This window comes from Pagrus pagrus, assembly GCF_965226575.1.
Source record: "Pagrus pagrus genome assembly, chromosome: 13".
In the NCBI taxonomy this organism is placed as follows: Eukaryota; Metazoa; Chordata; class Actinopteri; order Spariformes; family Sparidae; genus Pagrus; species Pagrus pagrus.
In genome coordinates, this window is record NC_140197.1 from 7,753,472 (window position 1) to 7,779,001 (window position 25,530).

Here is a 25,530-nt window from a genome sequence, read left to right on the forward strand (position 1 = left end):
TTCATTGTTTGTTGATTAGAAATCCCAGTGAGGTGCTGGTACACTGTAAAATATGGACACCTGAACACATCATTTAGCCTGATAGAGTTTGCAAATCTGATAATTCAGTGAAAAAAAAAACTCTACTAATTCCAGCTACTGTCATATAATTCTCCCTGATTTGTATTTAATTTACACATTCAACACTTGTATCTGACAAGTTACACAGGGTTACAGTAAATCTTTACCCGATTTAAAGTCACAGTGTCAGATGAATTGGCTGTTAAAGATGGACTTTCGTGCAGTGGAGGTGGACAGTAAGTAGTTGGCAGCGAGGGATATTGTGGAGATTAACACAGAACGGGGGAGGGGGGGAGAGAGAGGGAGTAGTGCGCAACGACTTCTCATCAGTCAGCCGTGGTGGATTTGTCTGGAGGACATTTGGATGCAACACAATAAATTATAAAATAAAAGCCAAAGAACTGAGAGGGACCAGCGCTAAATAGGGTGAGTTATATACTTTTGAGTTTGTATTATAGTTTGTTTTAGAATTAGTTATGATTTCATATGTTACCAAAGTTAAATTGGAGTTTTAAAATGGTTTATTCCAGACTGACAGGTCTTCAGTTTAAAATGAAAGGAAACAGAGAAAAGCAAGAAAATCTTTGCAGCTGTTTACAACTCGTTAACATTTCAAAAATAAACTGGAGACAACAACAACAAAATGTTTGGTACTTTTACTTGAAAATGACTTTAATATGAAACTTGCCATGATTCATTTTACGTGAGGCCATTAATGAATGATTACAGCTGCAGTTTATTTCCCTTACTGTGTCTTTCTCCATGTATTTCAGTGGTGCTGTAAATATGTAAAGAAGCAGCTATGAACACAGGCAGCACAAGGTTTTATGTTAATTGATTTGACACTTTAATGCTAAGTGTATGTCCTTCTTTATCATTTGAAGAATGGCTTTCACTGAGAGTTCCTGCATGAGAGAAACATTTGATTTTACGCATAGTGGAGGCTGTTTTCCAAACCTGCGAAAGATTAGTTTAAGTGGATTATAGGAGGCTAATGCTTGTCTATTTGCAGGGCCTGTGTTCACGTGCAATCACCTGCAGTACACCTTCACAATACTGATGTTTACTATGACAGCCTATATGAAGTCCCTGCGTTTTAGTCCTGTTGGTTGATGTGGGAGGACGAGCAGGATGAGCTCAAATGGACTAAAATTCTGGAGAATGTTTTCCAAGTAGCATGCAGCTATATAGGTCACCAAAGGTCAAGTTATATTGCCAAATATGGGGATTATAAAAGCAAAGCATTGGACTGTTTAAATTAAGAATGAATGTCTCAATAATATGATACTTAGTGAGCATTATCTCACCAAAATACATTCAAAATGAATAACGCTCTCCCCCTTCGAGGTTTCATAAGGAACTCAAATACAACCATGATACCTTTGAAATGTCTAACATGGACATTTGTTTCTCTCTGACTGGTTTAATGGAAAAGTTTGACATTTTGGGAAATAGACTTCTTTACTTTCTTGCAGAGAGTTAGATGAGAAGATTGATACCACTCTCATGTTCATATGTAAATATGAAGCTACAGGCAGCAGCTGGTTAGCATAGCTTAGCTTTAGTAAAAAGACTGGAAAACACAAAAGTAACACATTTTTTTTGGCCAAACACAGTTACTTCCTGGAGTCTTTGCTAGTTGGCTGGATTGTTGCACGAAAGAAAGAGGCAATAGACTCTCTGTAAAACAGCTATCATTAACAATTCATATTTTGTATGAGATTTAACATGAGCTTTAGTATTTTTGTTACCTTTAGCCAGGCTAGCTGTTTTCCTGTTTCCCCTTGTTTATGCTAAGCTAAGCTAAACCGCTGCTGGATCAAGCTTCATATTTACCGTACAAGCATGAAGTGATATCTATCCTTTCCTCCATCTCCCAGCAGAAAATATAACACATGCACTTCTCAAAAGGTCAAACTATTCATTTGACCTACAGTAGTCATATTAGCATTATCTTGGTGGAAATTCAAGTTTAAAATTAACAACAAATATGATAAGCTTTATTTATGCAGCACTGTTAAAAGCAACCCAAAATCATTTATAATTTAATAAAGAAAAGGGCAAATCACTTAAACCTCCAATATAATATTTAAATACCTAAAAAGAAGGAATGAAATGCTCTCACTGTTTCAGTTGGAAATTAAAAAAATACCATTTTATCCATTTGATTAATGTCCTTTTTAACATCTGCTATCTTGCACTTAGATGTTTGAATTAAGGCAACGACAAAAAATACTCATTACAACATTGCTGCAATGTTATATTAATATTCCCCCTATTGTCATTTGGGTTGATTATGTTTCTACCCCAAGAAAAAGAAAACCTTTTTGTGATGGTTTCAATGCTCCTCTTTCTCTGTAAAACTTCTACAAAATATAATGGCTTGGATAATTCAAATTGTCAACAATGCCAAAGTAACGTGTGCATGTAAATACCTACAGCAGAAGCCTAATGGGGCCTCAGGTTCAGTTCAGAGCTGTGAGCTTTTAGACTGACAAAATCCCACCGCCGGCTGTTCACCTCCTATCTGTCTGCGTGCAGGTCAGACCAGAGAGCCTCTAAAGGCAAAACACTGTAAGACCTGGTTAAGCTCAGTCAACAGTGGCTGTCTGAAATATTGGGGGCGACATGAGGCTGTATGTACATTTATGATTATATGAACTTAGCCTATCACAACTTCTCAGAGCCTAATTTGACACATTAAGATGACGTTTTATCCAACCAGCAGCAAATGTTCACATTTTATAGCTGGAACAACAGAATATCTGGAATTTTAGTTAAAAAATCACCTAAAGATTAATCAACAGTCAGAACAGTTTCCAAGTAATTTTCTGTTGGTTGATGAGCCCAACAAGTGAACGGAATTAAAATAGCCAAATTTATACATAAACTGAAACTTACATTACTTTTATTAATGCATGGACATTGTTGAGGAAAAAAGTACCATCTTTTCTTGTATTGAACTAACTCTCATCTTAAAAATAGACCAGAAATCTCATTTGTGCCTAATTATAATAATAACCATGTGAGAAATCTTTTATTGTAACCACCCTTGTGGCCACAGTAAAGGTTTTTTTCCCCATATCTGGCTGCTGGAGACTGTGGGACTCTTGCTTTAGAGCTTGAGAGTGTTAGCATGCTCACATTTGCTAATTAGCACTAAACACAAAGTACAGCTGAGGCTGATGGGAATGTTATTAGTATTGGAGGTATTTGATTGTTGGATAAACTGACATTTGTACCTTTTTGATGATGGCTGGAGGTTATGGGATCACTTAGTCAGCATGTGAGCGACAAAAAGATCACGGTAGCGCTCGAGAAAAAGTCATGGAGTTACCAAGTCAGAGCCCCCAGAAAAACCACAAGCAGCAGTCTTAAGAGTGAACACCATGCTTGTCTGTCGGTCTCACATGAAAGACACAAGCTTCAAACTGTAAGTGGTCCTTTGACCATAGATTCAAGTCACCATACTGTAACTGGAAACACTCACAGGGCAAAAGTGAACATCCGTGCAAAGAAATGATGTACTGTAAAGCACAGAGACACTAAACCTTTTTCGTTCAGCGTTTATCAGACATTGTTCTTGGTAATATAAAAAGCCGTTGTCTTATTTTGACTACTCTTGTCTCCTTTGACGAGACATTTAAAGACCTATTGTCTGTTGCAGTAAATCACTTTATATATTTTACTTTTAGAACCTAAATGTCCTTCTCATTTCTAATCTTTCTACCTCAGAGCAGCCTCACATATTGCGCCATTCATTGTCAGTCCTCTAATTTTGGGTTTCTGAAACTATGAATTCACCACCCTGCAGTACCTAGACAGAGATATGTCTTCCTACATTGACCTGACCAGGTTTCTGACCAACTGATGTAAGTTACTGGCAGCAGTCCAGCCTAAATCTGCTGTGACCTAGATAAGAACTGTGGTCATCATCCTGATTTTGGGGTGTTCTGAACTCCAGCTAAAATGTCATTATGCAACCCACAGAGCCTTGGCAGGAACACCAGACTGACACAGGGCTCAGTCTATGTTTTTATCCAGAGTATTTACATTACCAGCTCTAGACTAATAAATTATATTGAAAAGATGTTATTCACACCCTAATCAAGCTCGTGTACCCACTTCAGACAAGGGTGCATGCTAACATGTTTAGCTTGGCAGCTACAATGAAGATTTTGGCTTTAAAAAAGGGTGCAAATAAAGTATTTTCAAATCAATTTGGGACTTCAGAGCTCCATGAGACTTGGATTACGCCAGATGAGCTATTTGGAGCCATTTCATGTTTTGTTATGGGTTGTATTTTAGGTTTTTTAAAAATCTGCTACAGTTGTATAGGAGAACGCTGCAATTTTGTTTTGCTGTGAGGCTCCAGAAATGTTTTGTAGACTACAAAACGTCACCTTGCTTTCCACTGGCATGGGGATGAGGAAATAAACTTATCCTTTAAATAGCTTGCTTTATTCACAAAAACAGAAACTGAATTATCTAAAGAGACGACCTGGGGTGGGTAGATAATGAATCATTTTTGGGTGAACTGTTCCTTAACTGTTCCTTAATTGCCAAATATGACTTAATTGAAAAAATCCCTAACGTATCAGGCAAAGCCGAACCATCAGGTGTTAAGTGGAGAGTAACACCAAACTGAAATCATAAACAATGTGTCTTTTTACTGGCCTTTTGTCACCAGATGGTGCCCAACTGAAAGCGAAAGTGAAAACCCATCTTCTTACTTAACACTAAATGACTGAGGACAAGGTCAGCATGTTTATTTCTAACGGGTACCAGATAATTAACAACAGTTACTATAATTTAATCAGTTAAAGACGTAGCTTTAAACATATTTTCCATTTTGTACATGAGTTGTCTCGTTTAAAGCAAAAGCTCAACATTTTGGGAAATGGGCTCATTCCTTTAATAGTGAAAAATTAGATGAGATGATTGTGTGTGTAAGAAGCTTTAGGGCCTTGACCACATAACATTTTTTTGTTTCCAATGAAAAGCAAGTGTCTGCAGCTGCAACTTTTCCGAAAGGTGCTTGTGACGTCATCGTCGCTCTTTTTCTTTTTCCCGGCCTAGGCGATAACATCCGCCATATTTGTGTCTCCTATGGATCATGTCGTGCACCCAAATTCTCCTTGCTCTGATGTCCCGATGTCAAATCAAAAACAAATGGATAGTAAACCGCAAAGAGGCGGTGTCAATCATACAGTGGTGGTTGTTAAGATATTGTTGTCATAGAGACAAGATGCACGTGCAGCATTTTTTTTATCTCAACGCATCATCGCAACACTCCTGAGCGCACAGCAAGCGCTTTTCTGCCCCGAAAAAAAAAAAACTATATGGACACTGGCCCGTAGCTAGCAGTGGTTAGCCATTAGCTTAGCCCAGCTAAGTCCAAAGGATAAAAAAAACTGCAATCCGGCATATCTAAAGCAAATAAACTTGTTATATCTCAATCGTTTAATCTTAATGTAATTGTAAAAACATTAATATGCTGTTTGATGGTGGCTTAAATGCCAGACTATTTCTTGGCTCTGAACAGTTTCCAGGCAACTTACCTTTTGACAGACTCAGGCTACCTTATTTCCCCTGTTTCCTGTGTTTGTGCTAAGCAAACAGGATGCTGGCTGCAGCTTCAGAGTTACCTTACAAACATGAATGACTTTTCGTTCAGTTGGAGGTCAAAGACAGTGGTGTATTAACAGATCTAACAATCTCTCTCTCTCACACACACACACACACACACACACACACACACACACAGACACACATACGCAGAGGTGTCCCTCTCTAATCCTCTGATTATGCAATTCCAGGGAGATGAAAGGGTTAATGTAACGGAGCTCACTGCTTGAATTAGATCTCAGTTTAAAAATATGATGTGTATTTAGATTTGTGTGTGTACATCTCTATTTCAGCTGTCATGGGGGAGGATAAATGACAGACAGAGGGGGACAACAGAGGGGAGGAGTAAAGGAGAGATGATAGCAGGATGGGAGGTGAAAGGGGAGGAGACCCAGAGAGGCAAACTGTCCTTAATTTGTTTAAGCCGAGGGATTTTTGGATTACCTTTGGCAATTAATCTTGTTACGTCGCTGCACAGCGACAGAGGGATGTCTACTGTGGGTGGGGCCTGTGTATGTGTGTTTAAATGTCAGTGTGTGTATGAGTGCGCTGACATGTTTAACTCTTTACAGGGCACAACATTCCTTAAGAGAGTGGCATGAAAATCAGACATTGATATTTTCAGGTCTTTCTGGTATTTCGGGTCCTGTTATTGTTCATGCTGGCTCAGTGTATAGACACTTGAATAGAAGAGAGCCATCATTATTGTTATTAACAACACCTATGTCAAAGTCAAGTGAAAATATCTGCTGCGCTAAAGCTCTGAGAGCAATGGTGGTGGTATGAGTGTCTGCGTGTGTGCATCAACAAGCCTTGTTGCTACAAAGTCCGGGGGATTATTGTGTGCAAGCAATGAGCTGCAGAGCTTTATTTTACTCTGTCTTCTTGACACACTGCCATCATGGAAGGAAAGCAGACAGGAAGGGAAGGTAAAGAAGGAAGAGAGGAGGGAGGAAGGAAGCAACCAGGGAAGTAATGCACATTAAAAGAGGACAAAGGAAAAATGGAGAAAGATTGCAGTAGAGGAAAAGAGGCAGAGGCAATGAAATGCTGTCTTGTGTTTATGTAAAAGAAAATTATATTAAATCAAAAGTGGGGGAAATAAACAATTCTGGAGAATTCGGGCCGAACGCCAAACCAAACAGTCATTATTTGATGACCTGGGAATGAGACTCGACAATCAACTATCTTACAAATTGCTGGAGTGAGTCCAGTTAATACTTATGTATAGGCAATTCAGATCCTATCGTTTTTGGTGCAAACGTCATGTAGGCTATGTTCTGTGTATCTTCAGTTAGAGAAATTACTGTAAAAAATAAAAATGTATTTCATTAATAGTAAATGGGCTAGATGTGCACATAATAGTAATACTCAAGGAAAGTACAAAAACTTTAAAGTTTACTGAACCTCTGTATTTAATATATTCTTAAACCTCTTACATGAACAAGTTAACCAAAAAGCAGCCATTGACTGGTTGTTTGTTGCCAAGTAGCTATCATGCTGCATTCACAATGTTGTCAGAATGGGAAGAGCCATTATTTCAACTTGGTTAGCATTAGCAGTATCTGTAGCAGCTTGTTAAGTGAAACCTACAGAAGCCCTAAAGGGCCATGCATTCATACATTTTATTTCCTGCATTTTCCAGTGATAATGAGTTAATTTCATTTGTTTTCTCGAGATCTCGAGTTATTATCTCGAAATAACAACTGCCGTTTTCCCGAGATAACGATATAATTAATTTGAGATCTCGAGAAAACAAAACGATAGTGTAGTATATCAAATCATTGCAGGAAACATCATTCAGTGTAGCAATGTCAGAGGAGCAGGAGCATATCGATCACCACGTCATTGAAAAAATCAAGGCCTGACACAGGCTGAAATAGCATTATGCCTTGCTATTACAGATAATATACACATTAGTGTGCTTAATCTTAAAAGACGGTTAGCAAGGCTTCAGCTATATCGGCGGCGCAATCTAAGTGAGCCTGATGTTGTTGTTAACTACATAGCTGACCAGCTACGAGGTCCCGGGCGTCTCCATAATCTCAGGCCTATCATATCACAGTCATTATCTCAAGATCTCGAGTTAATTATATTGTTATCTCGGAAAACAAAGTTTCGTTATCTCGAGAAAATTATCCCGTTATCTCGGAAAACGGCAGTTGTTATTTCGAGATAATAACTCTGAACACCCAAACACTGAAATTAACTTGTTATCATGGGAAAACGGAGGAAATAAAATGTATGTATGTATGAATTGGAATGCAAGACCAAGAAGACCAGTCGTTTCACATTGTGATATTGTTGACAATGTGAGTAGGACATTCTTCACTGCTGGGATGTCACATGAAACTACATCTGTTTCAATGAAACCTTGTTCAAATAAAAGCAATTTTCTTGAAACCAAAAAGTGAATAAATGGTGCGAGGCAGGAGAGTGAAAGGAGTGAGAGAGGATTAAAGAGATTACTGGCAGGTGAAGGGTCAAACAGGATGAAGTTTAACAGAAGGACACATCTGAAGACAGAGTGAATGTGTTTTGTGGTGGGTTTTAATGTCTCCAAATAGATTTAAAGAATAAAAAAATCACTGACCGCTTGTCGTCTACTCTCCTCTGATTTCGCAGAGCAGCGATGCGATTGGTCAGTGTGGCGGGGTCCCGGCTCCGCAGGGCGGCCGAGGAGGAGGAGAGGGAGCCCCCACCTCCACCGCCCCCATCACACCACTCCAACCACCAGTTCGCCAGCATGAAGAACAAGTTCTTCAATGAGCTCACACACCTGCCAAGTGAGCACATACACAAAAAATATACCCAAAATACACACATAAGGACAGAGCAAACACACTTACAGCATGCATAGTTGTTAATACACTTGTGCACATGTTCAAATTAAGGGGGGAAGTCAACCAATTTTACACATAAAGGTCAGTTTACTAGTTATTATGACAACTGCTCAGCCTGTAAAAACAGCTGTAAAATGTCTCTGGAAGGGTGTTGTTAAGTCTTAGAAAATAACCCTGTTGATTTTATTTGAAGTCTACAATTTTTTAACAAAAACGCCTTGGATTTTAGGGATTTTTCACCCTTATGTAACTTACGTAGCCCTCCAGTGATATTGGTGCCAGACCAGAACAGCTTAAAGATCACAGTGGAAGTCAACATGGCTTGACAAAAAGTAAACATAACATCTGCATCCATGTCCTGTTGGATATATGACAGAAAGAGGAATGAGGCCTAGAGTACTTGTGTGGCGACAGTGATTTCAGTGTTGTTCTAGGCAGTCAAAAATTGAAGCCACTTCAGCCAATTAACATGTGCATTCAGAGACAAACACACACACACACAGACTAATAGTAAATAGTCTATTACCTACATACCATCATCTAACCATCTTTTCATTTCATTTTCAACTTTCATGTGTTTCATTTTATTCTGTCCTCTCTCATTTCTTCATGTGACTACTCTGCTCTGCTCTTGAAGATCATAAACTCAAGAGTAAGTGAAAAAAAAATACATGTCAAGTCTTCTGCAGATGTATAAAAAAAACACCAGTCTTACTGTGCTTTTCCAAACACCTCACAAGACCACCTCACCTCAGTAGGAATTGAGCCCCTCAACCAAGTAGTGTCACCGCTGTTTCCTATCAAACTACACAAGCAACAACCTGCCTTTAACACTCTCTCTCTCCCTCCGTTCTCCAGTGCCCATGTGGGCCATAGGAGCCATTGTGGTCGTGGTCCTTGCCCTTATCGCCTGTATGGGATTCTGCATTTACAAGAAGTGCTTCAACAAAGGCAGCAAGCCCAAGAAGGTCCGAGAGAGGAAGGGAGGACGAGGGCGCAGGAAGAAGGACAAGGAGGGAGAGGATGGAGACGAGAAGAAGGTAAGAAAAGACGTAGTAAACAGTTTTGTCCCGTGTCTTCCTGAGTCATCACAACTGGCTGTATAATATATGGATGCAGCTTCCTAGTAGTGAAGGCAGAGTGAAATTGCCTTAAACCTTCATTCATGCTAATGGATAACCATTATATGTGCTTGGCTTCTCAGTCAGGTTTTATCCGGGGTGATGTCAAGGTGGGTTTACACTTAGTTTTCACATGGTGATACTATCAGAGTGATTATGGAAGAATGTTGCCCAAACTTTCTACAACACAGCTTTGCCCAAGTTAGCAGATTGTAGAGCTGGTCTGAAAAAAAAAAAGCTACGTAGCTGGAGCTGACAGCTGATTAGCTTAGCTTAAGGCTGGAAATGGTGAACGAGCTCTACCCAAAGGTAACAACATGCTGGTGCTAATGGCAGATACTGCTATCTTCATAGTCTCTATGGTAAGATAACCAGCTGCTGCGCAGTAGTTTAGCATCAATCTTCTCATCTAACTCTCAGCTAAAAAGTGAATAAGAATATTCATCTAAATGTTGAACTATTTCTTTAAGCACAGATCTAAATATGGTACTGGGGACATGGCTGACTAGCATCCATACACCCTCCACAGTACAACAGATGGAGTTAGCAGCAGCAATAGCTGCGCTGTCTTCTATCTGATTGTACTCACTGCTTCACTGTTCACAGCTGTTTGGCTCTTTTCCAGATTCCCACTAGTTATGTATGAATTGACATCTTAAACTGGGCAGCCTAAAGGGATGACCGCTGTTCCCTTGTGACTGGACACAGCTCGGAGAAGCTTATAGTAACGAGCATCGATGAGGAATACAGATTTTTTTCAAAGCATTAAAGAAACAGTTCACCTTATAATCAAAAATACATATTTTTGTTGTCTTATTTTGCTTTACAGCAAGAATCAGTGCTTTGCAGAGGCTGCAGCGTATCACAAGAGGTTGAATACAGAATGCGTGACTTTAATAACGATGTCTGTTAACTGCTAACTGTGCTGCGTGACTTCCAGGAGGGAGAGGATGGGAAGGAAGAGGAGGAGAAGGAGTCCCTTGGAAAACTGGAGTACTCACTGGACTATAACTTTACTGATAACCAGGTACACACACACCTGCACATTTGCAATGCACACCAGTATTCAACCTTCCAAACACAGAAATGATTAATGAGCTCAATCTACAAGGATTCAGCAAAGATGGTGCCCCTTACTCCGTAAAGCTAGCTACACAGTATGTGACCCTTCATTTAAACGTATCTCCTCTTCTTCTCCAGTTGATAGTTGGCATCATCCAGGCTCAGGACCTTCCAGCCATGGACATGGGCGGGACCTCAGATCCCTATGTCAAGGTCTACTTCTTGCCGGACAAGAAGAAGAAGTTTGAGACAAAAGTCCAGCGCAAGAACCTCTGTCCTGTCTTCAATGAGACCTTCACCTTCAAGGTCTGTACATCTGTACAAAAGTTGAGACCACGTTGAACATTAAACATTAATATGAAATTGTTTTGAGCATATTATCAGTTGCATGTTTAAACTAGTCAGCATGAAAATCCGCTTTTTTATTCTTTCCCTCTCCAGATACCATTTAATGACCTGGCTGGTCAGACTCTGGTGCTGCAGGTGTTTGACTTTGATCGTTTCGGTAAGCACGACGTCATCGGCGAGATCAAGATCCCCATGAACTCTATAGACCTTGGACAGCCCATACACGAATGGAAGGATCTGGTTGGAGGAGAGAAAGAGGAGGTATGTGATTTTATGGGCATCCATTGAAACATATAATGAATGTAAAGTCAATACCAACAGGTAAAGCAACCAAAGCCACGTGTAACATGACAACTCGTCAATATTTTGTCCCCGACAGCAAGAGAAGCTGGGTGATGTCTGTATTTCCCTTCGTTACGTCCCCACGGCCGGTAAGCTAACAGTTAACATCATGGAAGCCAAGAACCTGAAGAAGATGGACGTCGGAGGACTGTCAGGTGAACACACACATACTTGTGTACATGCTGAGACTGGCAGTGGATGGCAGATATGGTTTTCATGCTGGCAACTCTGATTTATGTTCTGATATCATTCCTGTCTCTCAGATCCATTTGTTAAGGTGGTGCTGCAGCACAACGGGAAGCGACTGAAGAAGAAGAAGACATCAGTCAAACAGAACACTCTGAATCCTTACTTCAATGAGAGCTTCAGCTTCGAGATCCCCTTCTCCCAGATCCAGGTTTGGACCACTTCCATTTTCCTTTGACATTTACAGCTCGGTGTTAAACATAACACACATCGACTTTGACATCTACTGGTTCTAGTTAATCGTTTAAGTTGTATGAGCTTACATTTAGTATTTAAACTTAAGATGCCATTTTTTAGGGCTGAATCATTAACCGTGCTAGCTATCGAAGCAACTGAAGGACACAGTGCCATGAGGCTTTGCACATGCTTTCAGGGTCCCCAGAGGATGAATCCTACTGGCTTTGGATAATTCCCTGACATTTACATCAGGACCACCAGCAGGCTGATTTTAATGTATATTAAATGGTACCAAGCTTACACAGTAAACTAAGATGGTGAACATATTAAATGGTATACCTGCTAAACATCGCTATGTTAGCATTGTCATTTTGAGCATGTTGATATGCTAGCATCTGCTAGCATGGCTGCCGACTGTTTCATTAACATTTTTACCGTAGTCTATCCACACATTCAGTAACTTCTAAAATCCTTGGCTATTGATTTTAATTGATTTTAACTAAAATTCTAGATTAAGTTGTGCATATTTGCACTCTAGACCTGTCTGTTACAGCTGCCTGCTGCTGAACAAGTCAAAGAGATGTGCTACTTTCAGTGGATTTCTTTCTTTTTGCTTCAGGGGTAGTTGCTTAAAATGACAAAGAAGATGAAGTTCTAAGTCAAAGGCACATTTTCAGACCCCAAAAAAGCAGTACGCTTCTAAATTACACTTATTTATGAGTCTATAAAACTATATAGAAGCATTGAACAACTCTTTTACCCTTTTATTAGGAACATGTAGCTCTCTCTTGAGCTGTGCATGTCCGCACCATCGTAGTACAGCTCAGGTTGTAAGATGCAGTCAAACTCTGCACTTTCACCGCTCTCTCTTGAGATCCCTCTGGGAAGTTTGTCTGGAAAGTTTGTCTGGAAAGTTTGTCCGGAAAGTCGGGTGTTTCTCGATGTGGTGCCTCCGGACATTGTAATCTTTGAGTACCCCAACGCACTCATAGCAAATGGGTTTGGCGTTTGAACTGGATGGTAAAATGTATGTGAAGTATTTGTCAGTCCAGACAGGGTTAAATCGGTTTACATTGTCAATTTTACGTTTCAGAGTTGAAAAGGACATGTTTTAGACTGGGTATCTTGGCACTACTTCTGACAGCACCGCTAGCCACGCTTCAAAACAACACGCTGCATTGCGGGTAGACTGTTGCTAGGCTACGCGGAGTGTTGCATTAACGGTCTGAAACACTTGAAATGTCTTGCGAAACAAGTTGCCCTCTCCATCTCTTCAATTCAATTCAATTCAGGCAGGCTGGACCACAGGCTGGGCCACTTGGGGGTTGGTTCTGGGCTGCATGTGGCCCGCGGGCCGCTAATTGAATAGGCCTGTCTTAGTCGATAGTATGGTTCAAGCTTCATTGTATAAAATATAGACGGAGCTTCCAGGTCTGAACAGTGAAGCCAATCAGTATAGAGTTGTAGCAATGCGAGTCCTCACCAGCTCCACCCTCTCGTACAAATATGGTCACTTCTGGCTCCAAAAAACCAAGATGGTGACAGCTGTCGTACCGAGCTGGGGGCTGTCCATAACCCAATACCGCTGGAGACTACTTTTTCCAAAATGCAACTTAATGTCTTGCATTAGACCCTTACTGCCTTGTAAATGCTCACTTCTCACAAATCTTCACCATTTTGGGATAAATACCTTGCTGAAGGGTATATTAAGGTTAGTTGCTGAGAGATGCATGATGCTTCAAAACCTCCCTGAGTTGAAATATATACATACATAAGAATTTGTTCTAACCATGGCCTTCTCCTCTTCTGCTGTCTCCACGTGTAGAAAGTCCAGGTGCTGATCACTGTGTACGACTACGACAAGCTGGGCAGCAACGACGCCATCGGCAAGGCCTGGATTGGCTACGGCGCCTCAGGCGTCGGGCTGCGCCACTGGTCAGACATGCTGGCCAATCCCAGGCGTCCAGTGGCCCAGTGGCACACGCTGCAGCCAGAGGAGGAGGTGGATGCTGCACTGAAGGCCCCCATCCGCTAAACACACACATGCTGTATTTATACAACATCATCTGCATAGAGGGGATATTCTTTCATTTGAAACCAAACAACTGCAGGTTTTATGAAAAGACCTCTCACTTGAATATTAATCTTCAATGTGCTTCAGTTTCACACCATCATTCATTTGGTAAGATTTAATTCTTATTTAACTGCACTACGGTATTAATCAATAGAAACAGACATATTCTTTCTGTAATTCTGGAACTGCTGTTGCAGAGCTGAAGCGTGCATCTTTTTATTTTTCCTTTCCCGTTATGTTTCCCTCTCATTTACCTGACAACTCTCTCATTTGCTTTTTCCTGTAAAATGTGTTGTATTTAGTTACATGTTTTTACTGATATTTGTTCTGTCATGTTGTGGCTCCTTCTGTGCTTGTGTTTGAAGGAGATCCTGCTTGGAGTGTCTGGTGAGTGCACACGTTGATGTGTGTGAGTGTGTGTGTGTGTTTGTGTGTGTGTGTGTGTGTTGTACATCGTAAAACAATGGAAAACTGTTTGTGGTTTCACTTTTCGATACGTACCATGTGATTGTAAATAAATAGCTGAATAAATAAAACGTTTCCAAACAACAGCAGATGGTTCGGCAGCCGATGGATGGATTTACATTTGCACATTCATGCCATTATACCCCTCATGTGCGAACATGATATCCTTTCATTTGCACACAAGCTGTAAGTCACACACACACACACACACACACACACACACACACACACAATGGAGGTATATCAATGTCAAAACAACCAGAGAGATGCGCAGCAACGGGTGTGTGCACGCATGAGAATTTTGTTATGCGTGCGTGCGTGCGTGCGTTGTTACGTGCAGACTGTATTTCACGCGTAACAAGAAGCTGCGTGCGTACGAAGCAGCGTACGCACGTCTGTCTGTCACTGTTTGACAAATGTTGTCACGCGTTCACACACGCGTGCGGTCGCAGTTTCTGATGTGCGACCGGAAGTTGATCTGCACCGTGCGCAACACACCGCGTACTTGGACGCCTCGCGTGGTTGTTCTGTGTTCCATGTTCATCCAGTAGATGGAGCCATCGATCCAATACGAGATACAGACATACAGGCTTTTACATGACATGATTCATTTGTTCCATGAAGACAGAGAAAGAGTTCTGTTGCTGTTTCTTTTACTTTGTTTCTCACATAAGACACAAAATCAATGACAAACATTTGTAAGTTAACCACGCCCCCCGCAGGTAATCACTTCATTGAGAACTGCTGGGACCGCTGGAGAGGTGCGTTAGGTTTGTGCACCTGAACAGCTGCAACACACTCCCAGGACTTTTGTTGGGAGGGGCTGGGGAAGCACGCACTTTTATCAATGATCCACCGTCCTGGTCCCACCGAGGACTCGAGCAGCAGCGTTTTTTATACATACATATATATATATATATATATATATATATATATATATATATATATATATATATATATATATATATATATATATATATATATATATAAATAACAAAAAAAACACTTCTCCTCCTTCTCATTCTTCTTTTATAATTCTGGCAGCAGTGTCTGGCTCATTGCTGCCTCCCCTGGTTGACGACACTTCAATAAAATGAAAAGGCCAACTACGCGAGGCGTCTAAGTACGCGGTGTGTTGCGCACGGTGCAGATCAACTTCCGGTCGCACATCAGAAACTGCGACCGCACGCGTGTGTGAACGCGTGACAACATTTGTCAAACAGTGACAGACAGACGTGCGCACGCTGCTTCGTACGCACGCAGCATCTTGTTACGCGTGACATAGTTTGCGCACGTCATTTCCGCCTACATGTCAGCGTGTGACAAAAATGTTCAATTATCTTCATGCGAGCATTAATGCGTGCGTTCGCATAAAACGCATGAATGTTACACGTAGTCACTACGCGTGTGATTACCGGCGTGCAGCAGTCATACGCGTGAACGTGCGTGTGAACGGGGGACCATTATAAGTCAATGGGGAAACTACATTACACGTCAGGCGCTGCTTGCTGCACAGGCGTCAAAGCATGCGCGTGTGACACGTTCAGTTGATAGGTGCGCACGCATTATGACACGATTCTACCGCCATACACGCACACACACACACACACACACACACAGTTAAATGCATCATTTAGGATTAAAGATGCCACGATCTTTTGAGAAATCCATCTGAGCCATAAAATATTTATGACATATCATGTTTCAGAAAGGGATTATATCCTCAGCGGTATTGTTACAGCTGAAGTCAGAAGAACTCAACCAATAACTGTAATTTTCTGAGGGGAACTAATCCTTCACCCTGTGATTATTGCTGTCATTCGTCCCAGTAATCCAATTACAGTATGAATGTGGAGGCTTTTCTGGACAAACTGTGGTCCTCACATTCAAAAGGCACTGCAGGCCTCCTTGATACATTTTATTTCAGTGAGGTCAGTGTGCGTATGTGTGTGTGTGTGTGTGTGTGTTTGTGCCCTGATTTGATGCAGTGAGTGACAGACTGGATTAACAGTGTGTCCTCTTTAGTCCTTGTCTCATGCAGTGAGCCAAACATGTGAGGCAGGAATTAGAGGTAGGGGGAGGGGGTGGGGTACAGGAAATATAATTACCACTGACAGGAGGGAACAGGAAACAGAAAGAAACTGCCTGTAATAATAAAACATGTAGGTACATAACATAATAAGTTTAAAAAGTTCCAGTGAAATACAACAAGGATGTGTTCGGGGTCATTGTCCTGTTGGAACGCCCAACTGCACACAAGAGCCAATCTTCTGGCTGATGATTTCAGTTTTTCCTGAAGAATTTGGATATTATTCTTTCAATATTCTATTTACTTTCTGTAGAGCACCAGATCCACTGGCAGCAAAACAGCCCCACAGCATGTGGACTGCTTTGAAATGGCTCCGAGTGACATTCCTGACTGTAACGAGTCTAACAGGCTTTTCAAACGAGTCCTATTTAAATAGACCGAGAACAGTCACCAGCCGATATAAATCAGTCATTACACTCAGAAGAAGTTAAAGAGGCCATGTCAGAAAGAAAATTCAATTGACACAACTTTCTACGTCACCAAAATTGGTCATTCAATTTGTTGTATGTATATTTTTTTCACCCAGCAGCTCTGGTCACATTTTTCAGAAGACCTATAGTAAACTCCTTCTCGAAACATCAATCTTCATAAATGTTTATTGTTACAAAGTAGTATGTGTTCCACTCATTCCACAGAGACAGTGAGAGTTGTAGAAATCATTAAAACTCAAGGCTGCCATGATATAGTGTGGAGTGTCTAAGATCCTTTTACCCAACTGATGTGTTCCCAGCTTCATTCTGATGCAGTGACAGTGTTCACTCACACAGGGGAGTGCATCACTAAGAGTTTGAGCTGCTGTTGGCGCTTCCAGCGTTACTTCAGAAATGAACTTTGTTCTGTTGGGATGGGCCATACCCACACTGAAATTTATGGACCTATTGTTCCCAGCTTTTTTAATCTCCCTCGCCTAGATGGAGAGACCTAACACAGATCCTTCATCATATTCAAACATTACATCTATCATCTCTACACATCTGTTTGTTTACTCATGCTCATCCATCCACACCCTCTGTTATCTCCTCATATCTCTGAGAGAGCGCTCAAGCAGAATTCCTGCAACAGGTGAGATGAACACTGAAATCCACTGCTAGCACTAAAAGCCTCGTAACCACTGTCCCTGTTGTGGCCGTTATGCAACATTCCAGATAGGCTGCTATGCAGAGATGAGCATCTGTCTCTGCATGAACACCAACACAGATCAGCTTTAGACTTGATGTTGGCCAGTGTTACAATGTGACACTGTATATGTATGTTTGAATATGTCTGGTTCAGACACATAAGCGTCATTCATAAGGTGGTAAAAATGTATAATAAAGTGGTATTAAAGGGCAAGCTTTATGTTATGGCCTTTAAAGGCAGACTATGTACTATGTTTTTTAATTACAGATAATAAGTTGGATTTATAGGTAAATTAAAAAAAACCTCTTGCTCAATCTTTGAGACTCTGGGTTTTTTTCTGCTAAGCTAGCAAACTTTAATATAACTTACAGTACTGAGCTGCACCAGTTCTACTGTTACAAAGCATTTCAGTGTAAAACAAAAAATACAATAGAAATATTATCAATATATGTAAATATAAACAGTTATAATTGTATGGCGTCACAAATGCTAAAAATAAAGTACCATACATAGATTTTGGTTAAACATTGACCAAATTAGCGTTACACTATGATCAACAACGCTACTCCTTTGTGCCGGCTCTCTGTTGGCTATACACTTACTGTATCTTGTGCGAAGATATTAAAAAAAGGGAGTGAATCAAAACATGGGAACAAATAAAACAAAAAGTGTAATGAATTGAATCTCTCCATACACAAAGGCATTTTGAGCGCTAAAAGGTGGCCTTGATATATAGATATATAGATATATAGATATATAGATTCTCTCCATGTCCACTCCGGGGCTCCATAACAGTCAAAAAATATGCCTAAAGGAAAGACACAGGACAGAACTGACTCTTTGTTAAGACCTAATTGGTTGAACCAGGTATTACAGGTGGTGACTTTTTGCACACACTTCTCCAGACAGAGAATCCCAGGAACTTTGGAGCAATAAAACCAGAATGAAGAAGCTGATTGCAGACATTTTTTTGTTCAACATTTATTCTTTCAGAGTGATTCTTTTCATACTAACCCTGATTGAATTCCCTGATGTCATCACATAATGCATCTAAACCAGAGCAAAGCAGCTAAAAGCAAACCAATGAGAAATCTTGGTGTTGTGATCCACACACATTAGATTGATGAAAATTGTTGTTTTATTTAATGCAAGTGCACAACTTTAAAATCCTGGCCAAAAGAAATGGGTTGTGACAAAGTTAAATCACAGCTGTTTCTTACCATGAAGCATTCAATATCTGTCACACACAGGGCAGGTCTACAGAGAGGACTGGGAGAGGAAATGTATGATTCCTCCATTCCTATACCGCTTCCTCTTTTTTGTTATCAATGTGTTGTGTTTTTTTTTTTTCTTTCTCCGGATTTCCCTGTTTACTTCCAGCGGCCGCCCACCTTCCCTTTGCCATGGACCTTTTTACTGTAGCAGGGGAAGAGGAGGGAGGAGAAAGAAAGTAAGAGAGGGTGTAACAGTGACAGCAGATATGCGGTTTATCATTATTTTACATACAAGTAACTACTCACAATTTCTGAGCATGTTGGATTCTGTTCAGCAGCACAATGATCTGCAGGAGGCAAATTAAAAGACTTCAGAGGTAGCAGGGAAAAATGTAATTATTAATTTTTAATCAATGTTCAAGATTTTTGTTAATCAGTTTTCTGTCAGTCAGCACTGTTACATTCCTGTCCACTTCTGTTTGCAACCCCAGTCGTACCTCATATCTCTGGTGTTTCATGTGCTCCATGAAGTCAAACTTCTCTGACTCCAGCTGGTAGATCCAGTTCCACATCTCTTGGGCCCGTTGCCTTGGTAAAACAGACACAATTTGTAAGGATATGACCCTATAATTCCTTAATTCATGTTTTTTAATGTTCACCTAGGTCTCCACAGCTTGCCCTTAAGGCAACTGTCACTAATCCATGCATATCATTTGGCTAGTATGTCTTGTTTGAAATGTTAAAGCTGTAAGTGAGTGACTGACTCTACGCTAAGCCCCAATCTTGAAAACAAAAATATCTTTGTTCTTTGTGTCAAAAATCTACAATAGAATACAGGTAAATAAATTCTATCACCTTTCAGGAAAACAACACAGTTTAAAGCTGCAAGTAATGGTGCAACATTGTTTGGATGTCTGAAATACAGTTGGAGGAGACTCACTTGAGCGCATCCTCCCTTAAATTGTCGATGCCCAGCGGCTGCCTTCTCTCACCCAGAGTCTTCCTCTTGATCTCTTTGCCTGTTAGACGCTTGCCCCTCCTCGACTCAGCCTGGAACAGAACACACACAGTCCACAGTCATCTTCTGTATCTTCATCGACTCATTACCTTCTTCTTACCATCACCTCCACTGCTGTCTGACCTTGGCCAGGAAGCCTCCGAAGTTGGCTCCCATGCCAGACAGCACTTTCTTTTTTTTGGCATCATCATCAGCCTTCTTCCTGGCCTCCTCTTCCTCTTTTCTGTGACGTTCCTCCTGTCAGATGAAGACAACAGGAAAACCATATTTACATGTTGAATTGGATTTCTGTGCACCTGGCGGGGAGATTTGATACAGTATTGAGCCGTTTTGAATACATAATATAAATCAATAGTGGTGTCACATAGTTTGCGAAAATAGAGAAATAATTGTAGTACAGAACATTCAGTCATCAGATAGTAACATTTTATGATTTGGGTAATAATTGTAACATACCAGGCAATTGTATTATTGAGATACAACATACAAAGCCTCTTACAGTCTAGGCAAGTATATCACTGAGTGGAACTGGGTGATACTTTTGTACACTTTCTGTGTGAGTAGGAGTGTTTGTGTTACCGCAATCCTGTTCTGTCTGTCCTTCTCCTTCTCTGTTCTGACCCTCTGGATCTCAGCTCGCTCTGACCGACGGCGCTCCTGATGGAGAGCAGAGCAAATAAGACATGAAGCAAATTTAAAGACTTAAACATCATTTGGATAAAAAAAAAAAAATCCATCTCATTACACTACTATTTTTGAACTCATTCAAAGATAAAGGCGAAAGATGTTTTTTTATTTAGCAACATCGCCCCTCACGTTCATACTGTGCGTCAGCGGTATTTAAGTCAAGTACCATCAATAATACATCCATACAAGTACAAAAATATTATCAGATACTAGGACCAGTATTCGTACCCGTGGCCCTTGTGATTCATTAAATAATTAATATGATATTCACTGGATCAGGTATTTACTGTCCCATTCATCTTTCTGCACAAATCTAGCTAGGGAGTGTTAGTATCTAGGTCAACTTACAATTCGATCCTTGAGGCTGATAAGTTCTTCTTCATCCTTCTTCCTCTGCTCGAAGTGGACGTCGATCAGAGTATGCAGCTCGAGTAAGTCCTTCTCCATACGCTTCCTGTGGATGTCCTGATGGAACAAGGAAGGCTAATATGAGGAAGTGCACACCAATGAAAATGTTCAAACAAGGGAGCATAAAGATGTGAGTCAGTATGGAGTAATACGACTGTAGATGTAGGAAGAAGCCACATGATTTAAATCCCTGTGAGTCAGAAGGATGAAAAACAGCTAAAATCATCTACAATCAAACTTCTTTGATCTTGTAAGGACTCTGGGAGCTGTCTGTTGGACAATTCAAGAAAAGAGGTAGGTTTTGATATTCTTGATATGTTGCTAAAAAGAAAGATTCAAAACTATAGCTTCCTTGTATTTCTCGATGCTGAGACGATGTAAACCTCCATGAGAACTGATGCCTGGCTGGACCAACAAGAAGCATTTCAGTCTTCTGGTTATGCAAAAACAGAAAAGTTGATGCTTCCGACAAGAGGCTGTGTAGTTTCACATGCTGGGAGGGGTCATTTGCTCTTAAATTAAGATATGTGTCATCTGCATAGAAACAATACATTTAGGCTGTATTTTTTGAAGCTGTGACCAAGTGGCAGACATAGAATAAAAGTCGTCCCAGTAGGGATCTATGTGGAACGCCAAATTTGACCTTATAAAGATATGTAATTGTGTTATTGGGAACACTTGGTGTCCAGCCACTCAGATATGAGCGATAACAGGCAAAGTATTGAAACAGAAGCCAATCTGGACTGACTTTTCCCAAGTTATAACAGTTGTGGTTCACAGATAATTTATGTCGTAGCTGCAAAGTCAAAAACAAAGAAAATGAAACTGATCTGGTTTAATCCTCTGTTCATAACTTACATCGAAATCCACCCTGTCCCCCTCAGGAATCTTTGGAGGCGCAAGTTGAGGCACCATGGGTCTGGAAAATATAAGGAAACACAAAATGCCCAAAATTTTGAGACAGTGCTATGATATTGGACTGAGAACAACAAAAAGAAAGAATTGAGTGAACATACTTGGGTTTGGGGCGTTCCTCTGTCAATGAAAGAGAGAAAGACGAGAAAAAAGATCACACGAGTGAATAAGTGTGAGGCTCAAACGTGAACGGATTTAAACATCTGAAACGTGTTAATAAAGCTGTTAATGTGACTGAAAGCACTGCAAGTGTGGGACTGAGAAAATAAAAGGCAACATACAATTAAGCATTTTATTAGTTGTGATAAAACGAAACAGCAAAGACAAAAAGTTTTTTCTGGTTGTCTGTTTTTAATCCAAAACACTTGCTTTACAAATCCAGAGTTACACTGAAATTCTACACTGTTGCATTTTGGGTGATTATGGTCTGGATCATACAGCTTTTTTAACTACTAAGGAGACCAAATTACTTACTTATATATTACTACATATGTGCTTTGAAGACAGTTGAATCCAGCGGGAGTTAAAGGAGTAGATCTAATTTTAATATGTTAGATAATTCATTTGAGGTCAAACTAATCTTAGTTAGCCAACATGGTGTTGAGCCTGAGGAGAGGAGAGTTTTTAAAGGTGTTTTTAACCCTTTGGGAACCACACGTCAACTATTTCTCACCTTCCTCCTGGGCATCTTGATCTGATGGACCAGCCACAAAAAGACAGATTGAAAGGTGGATGGAGGGTAACAAAAAGAGCAGATGGTGCAACAAAGGAGTCATTAATGATGGGCAAAAAGAACACGAGGAGGGCAATGGAATAGAAAAGGCGAGGCGGAGGAGAGGAAGCAAGGAAGAAAGGATGAGATGAGGAACAGAAGTAGGGAAGGAATGAAGGAAAAATGGATAAACAGGAGGTATCGAGGAGGGAAGAAAAGACAGTTGGATGGAGGATGTCATACAAAAGACATGAAAACGTAAAGAACCACAGGAGGGAAGGAGGAAATCAACACATCAGATGATAGATGATAGAGACACACATGAAAAAAGAAAAGACTGGAATGACAAAGTGTCAAATCAAAGATGGGGGGAAAACATGTGGACATATGGAGGGAAAAGGTGTGGAAGGATCGAAAGTCCCAAGTTCATATCTGTAACTGCAGAGGCAGCAAGCTTCAAGAAATAGTTAGACATTTTGGAAAACATGCTTACTGGCTTTTTGCAGAGAATAAGATGACACTACTCTTGCACTTGTGTAGTTCATATGAAGCTAGTGCCAGTTAGTTCAGCTTTAGAAATTGGAGGAAACAGCTATCCTGATATCCAATTAGGTTAACAAAATCTGCCAACAAGCAACTCTAAAGATCACTAATTAACATGAGTTTAGAGTTGCTGGTAGCAAGCAAGCTGTTTTCTCCTGTTTCCAGCCTTAATGCTAAGCTAACTGCTGGCTGTAGCTTAATATTGACCATTAAGACATGAGAGTGGCATCAATCTGTTCTCATAACTCACAGAAAGACAGTAAATAAGCGTATTTCCCAAAATGTTTAACTATTACTTTAAAACTATCATTTCCCGTCATGCACTGAGAGCCATTCACTGCCGGTAATATTTACCACTCACTGTGGCTGTAGGGAAATGTAGTTTTGTGGAACATTCTGTGAACATTCATTATTATATAATGCACATACTGATCACTGTGTACAAGCAGATTGGAGTTTTACTGATTTAAACATTTCTCTGAGTTAGAATATTCTCATTGGTTGAGTTAAACCTTAATGGGCGTGGTCTAAGAATCACAGTCCAGCCATTTTGCCCTAACGTGTGATGGTCCAACTTTGGTCCTGCTCATCAAGGTTTAAATCCTCAGAGGACTAAAACTCACATCTGTTATGTGCATTTGTATAATTATGAATGTCAGAATACATACAATGATTGCAGCAGTAGAAATATTTCACAACTTTTTAAAGGTAAAAAATGTTCTTTAACAGAACCTTCATACCAGTGTGATATTTCTATCGTCTTGGACTGCATGGCCACTTTTGGTGAACATGAATACGTTTCTCCAAAATTTAGCCAAGACAGCTGTAAGTTGCTGATATCTTTGAGATCCAGATGTTGCTCCACAGAAAGTGTTAAGCTACAGAGCAAGGAAACAGTGAACTATCTAACAAATTAACCCACAATTCACAGGGTGTGGATCATCTCCAGGCTGGTGGCAGCCTACTATCACTGAGATTTAATTCTGAATAATAAGACATCTAGTAATTACAGCACCATAACATAATGGTTCCCTATTACTTGGGGCTCTTAAACTAAGTGATGGTATGGTTTGTTGGGAGCAGTAGAATGAGCTCCACAACACTGTTGTTGTTGTTGCTGTTCTAAATACGCTAGTCAATCAATCTATCCTTTTCATATTACACGTTATTGTTCGATCCACTGTCAACTTATAAAAAATATGTGCAACTTTAGATCTTTAGAAATGTATTGATTTTCGAATTAAACATGCTTACTAAAGCAGACAAGATTACAGAAATGTCACATTTTATTTCTGTTTTGGTTGTTTTTACCTTTAAAACACTGCTGCAACAGCAGGCAATGGAAAAAGCAGTCAAATGTTCACAACAAGGCATGATGAACATGTCACTGGAAATATGCTCAGGTATGACATGTGACTTTGTCCACATTCATATATTCATATTTGTTTGGAAAAGCATTGTGATGGTTTGATGTCTAACTCACATTTGGTACCAAAATACAATGCAGGTAAAAATATCTATCTACAATCTGTCTCAACAGTGTTCCAGGTGTGATTCAATATCAGGTAGGCTACAAATAAACAACCTCTTCTTCTTCTTTTTAACAAATAAACATTAAAAACATACTGTATCTAAAAACAAATTTGCTCTGGCTTTTAGGGCTAGCCATAAATGTGACTGAGGATGGGCATGCAGTCACCTTACCTTGATACTCTTGCTGCTCTGAAGGTCCGAACCAGCAGCATCAGCCAATGGGAAAGCAGAATGGAGGGGAAGTTGATAGGTGAGAGTTAGTGCAGTGTCACCCATATCTCACAATTATAAAGAAAAGAGAGAAGAAGAGAGGTTCTTCAGAGAACAAGGTGACATATTCATCTCCTCGAAGACATTTTATCATGATCACAACACTGTTTTTACATTTTTTGTATCGTCTTTTCAACAGATTTGACCAGGAGACTTCCTCTACGACGCAGTTGCCCTATACATCTGCTTTGCATTCTGGGAGTTTTCCTAAACCCTACCTTCTGCATCCTCCTCAACCTGCTCAGTCTCCTCCTCTTGTTCAGGCTCAGCCTCCTGCTCCTCCTCAGCTTCTAGGAGAAAGGAAGGAGAACCAGAGACATTAATATTTTTTCATGTCCCATGTATCGATGATTTTCATTGGGTTTGTGACGGACACAAAATGTGTGACAAATATGGAAAACTATACTCACCCTCCGCCTGCTCCCTGGAGAAATGAGAGAATTAATAATGAAGGAGTTAATCAGTAATTGAAATAAACAAGTGATGTAAAATAAAAAGCTGTGAGGGATGCTGCTCTACTCACTCGTACTCCTCCTCTACGTCTGACATGGCTGCAATAAAGAGAAACCCATTAGGAGAGGATAACAGATGCAGGGAAATACTCAGATGATTAAAAGTAAACGTGCATAAAAGACAGTCTTAATAACATAATAGGT

The 25,530-nt window shown here is 40.2% G+C and overlaps 2 protein-coding genes across 4 annotated transcripts; one reads left to right on the forward strand and one right to left on the reverse strand.

Moving 5' to 3' along the window:
* Positions 1-401: 401 nt before the first annotated feature.
* On the forward strand, positions 402-14,431 carry syt5a (synaptotagmin Va). 2 transcript variants are annotated; one of them, XM_084371173.1, is made up of 10 exons: positions 402-486; positions 8,314-8,474; positions 9,169-9,183; positions 9,390-9,571; positions 10,593-10,679; positions 10,853-11,020; positions 11,156-11,323; positions 11,442-11,559; positions 11,668-11,801; positions 13,653-14,431. In XM_084371173.1, the coding sequence occupies exons 2-10, from the start codon at positions 8,321-8,323 to the stop codon at positions 13,860-13,862; spliced, it is 1,236 nt and encodes a 411-aa protein (XP_084227299.1). In that variant the 5' UTR covers positions 402-486; positions 8,314-8,320; the 3' UTR covers positions 13,863-14,431. The 2 variants fall into 2 exon arrangements, with proteins under 2 accessions (XP_084227299.1, XP_084227300.1); XM_084371174.1 differs by lacking the exon at positions 9,169-9,183.
* Positions 14,432-18,600: 4,169 nt separating this feature from the next.
* Positions 18,601-25,291, reverse strand: tnnt1 (troponin T type 1 (skeletal, slow)). 2 transcript variants are annotated; one of them, XM_084371084.1, is made up of 13 exons: positions 25,285-25,290; positions 25,093-25,164; positions 24,776-24,793; positions 22,490-22,510; positions 21,918-21,936; positions 21,760-21,820; positions 20,842-20,958; positions 20,386-20,463; positions 19,930-20,043; positions 19,729-19,838; positions 19,286-19,376; positions 19,095-19,135; positions 18,601-18,990 (listed from the first exon to the last, which is right to left on the reverse strand). In XM_084371084.1, exons 6-13 carry the CDS (start codon positions 21,814-21,816, stop codon positions 18,945-18,947), a joined length of 654 nt encoding a protein of 217 aa, XP_084227210.1. In that variant the 5' UTR covers positions 21,817-21,820; positions 21,918-21,936; positions 22,490-22,510; positions 24,776-24,793; positions 25,093-25,164; positions 25,285-25,290; the 3' UTR covers positions 18,601-18,944. The 2 variants fall into 2 exon arrangements, with proteins under 2 accessions (XP_084227210.1, XP_084227209.1); XM_084371083.1 differs by lacking the exon at positions 22,490-22,510 and having other exon boundaries at positions 25,285-25,291.
* Positions 25,292-25,530: the final 239 nt, after the last annotated feature.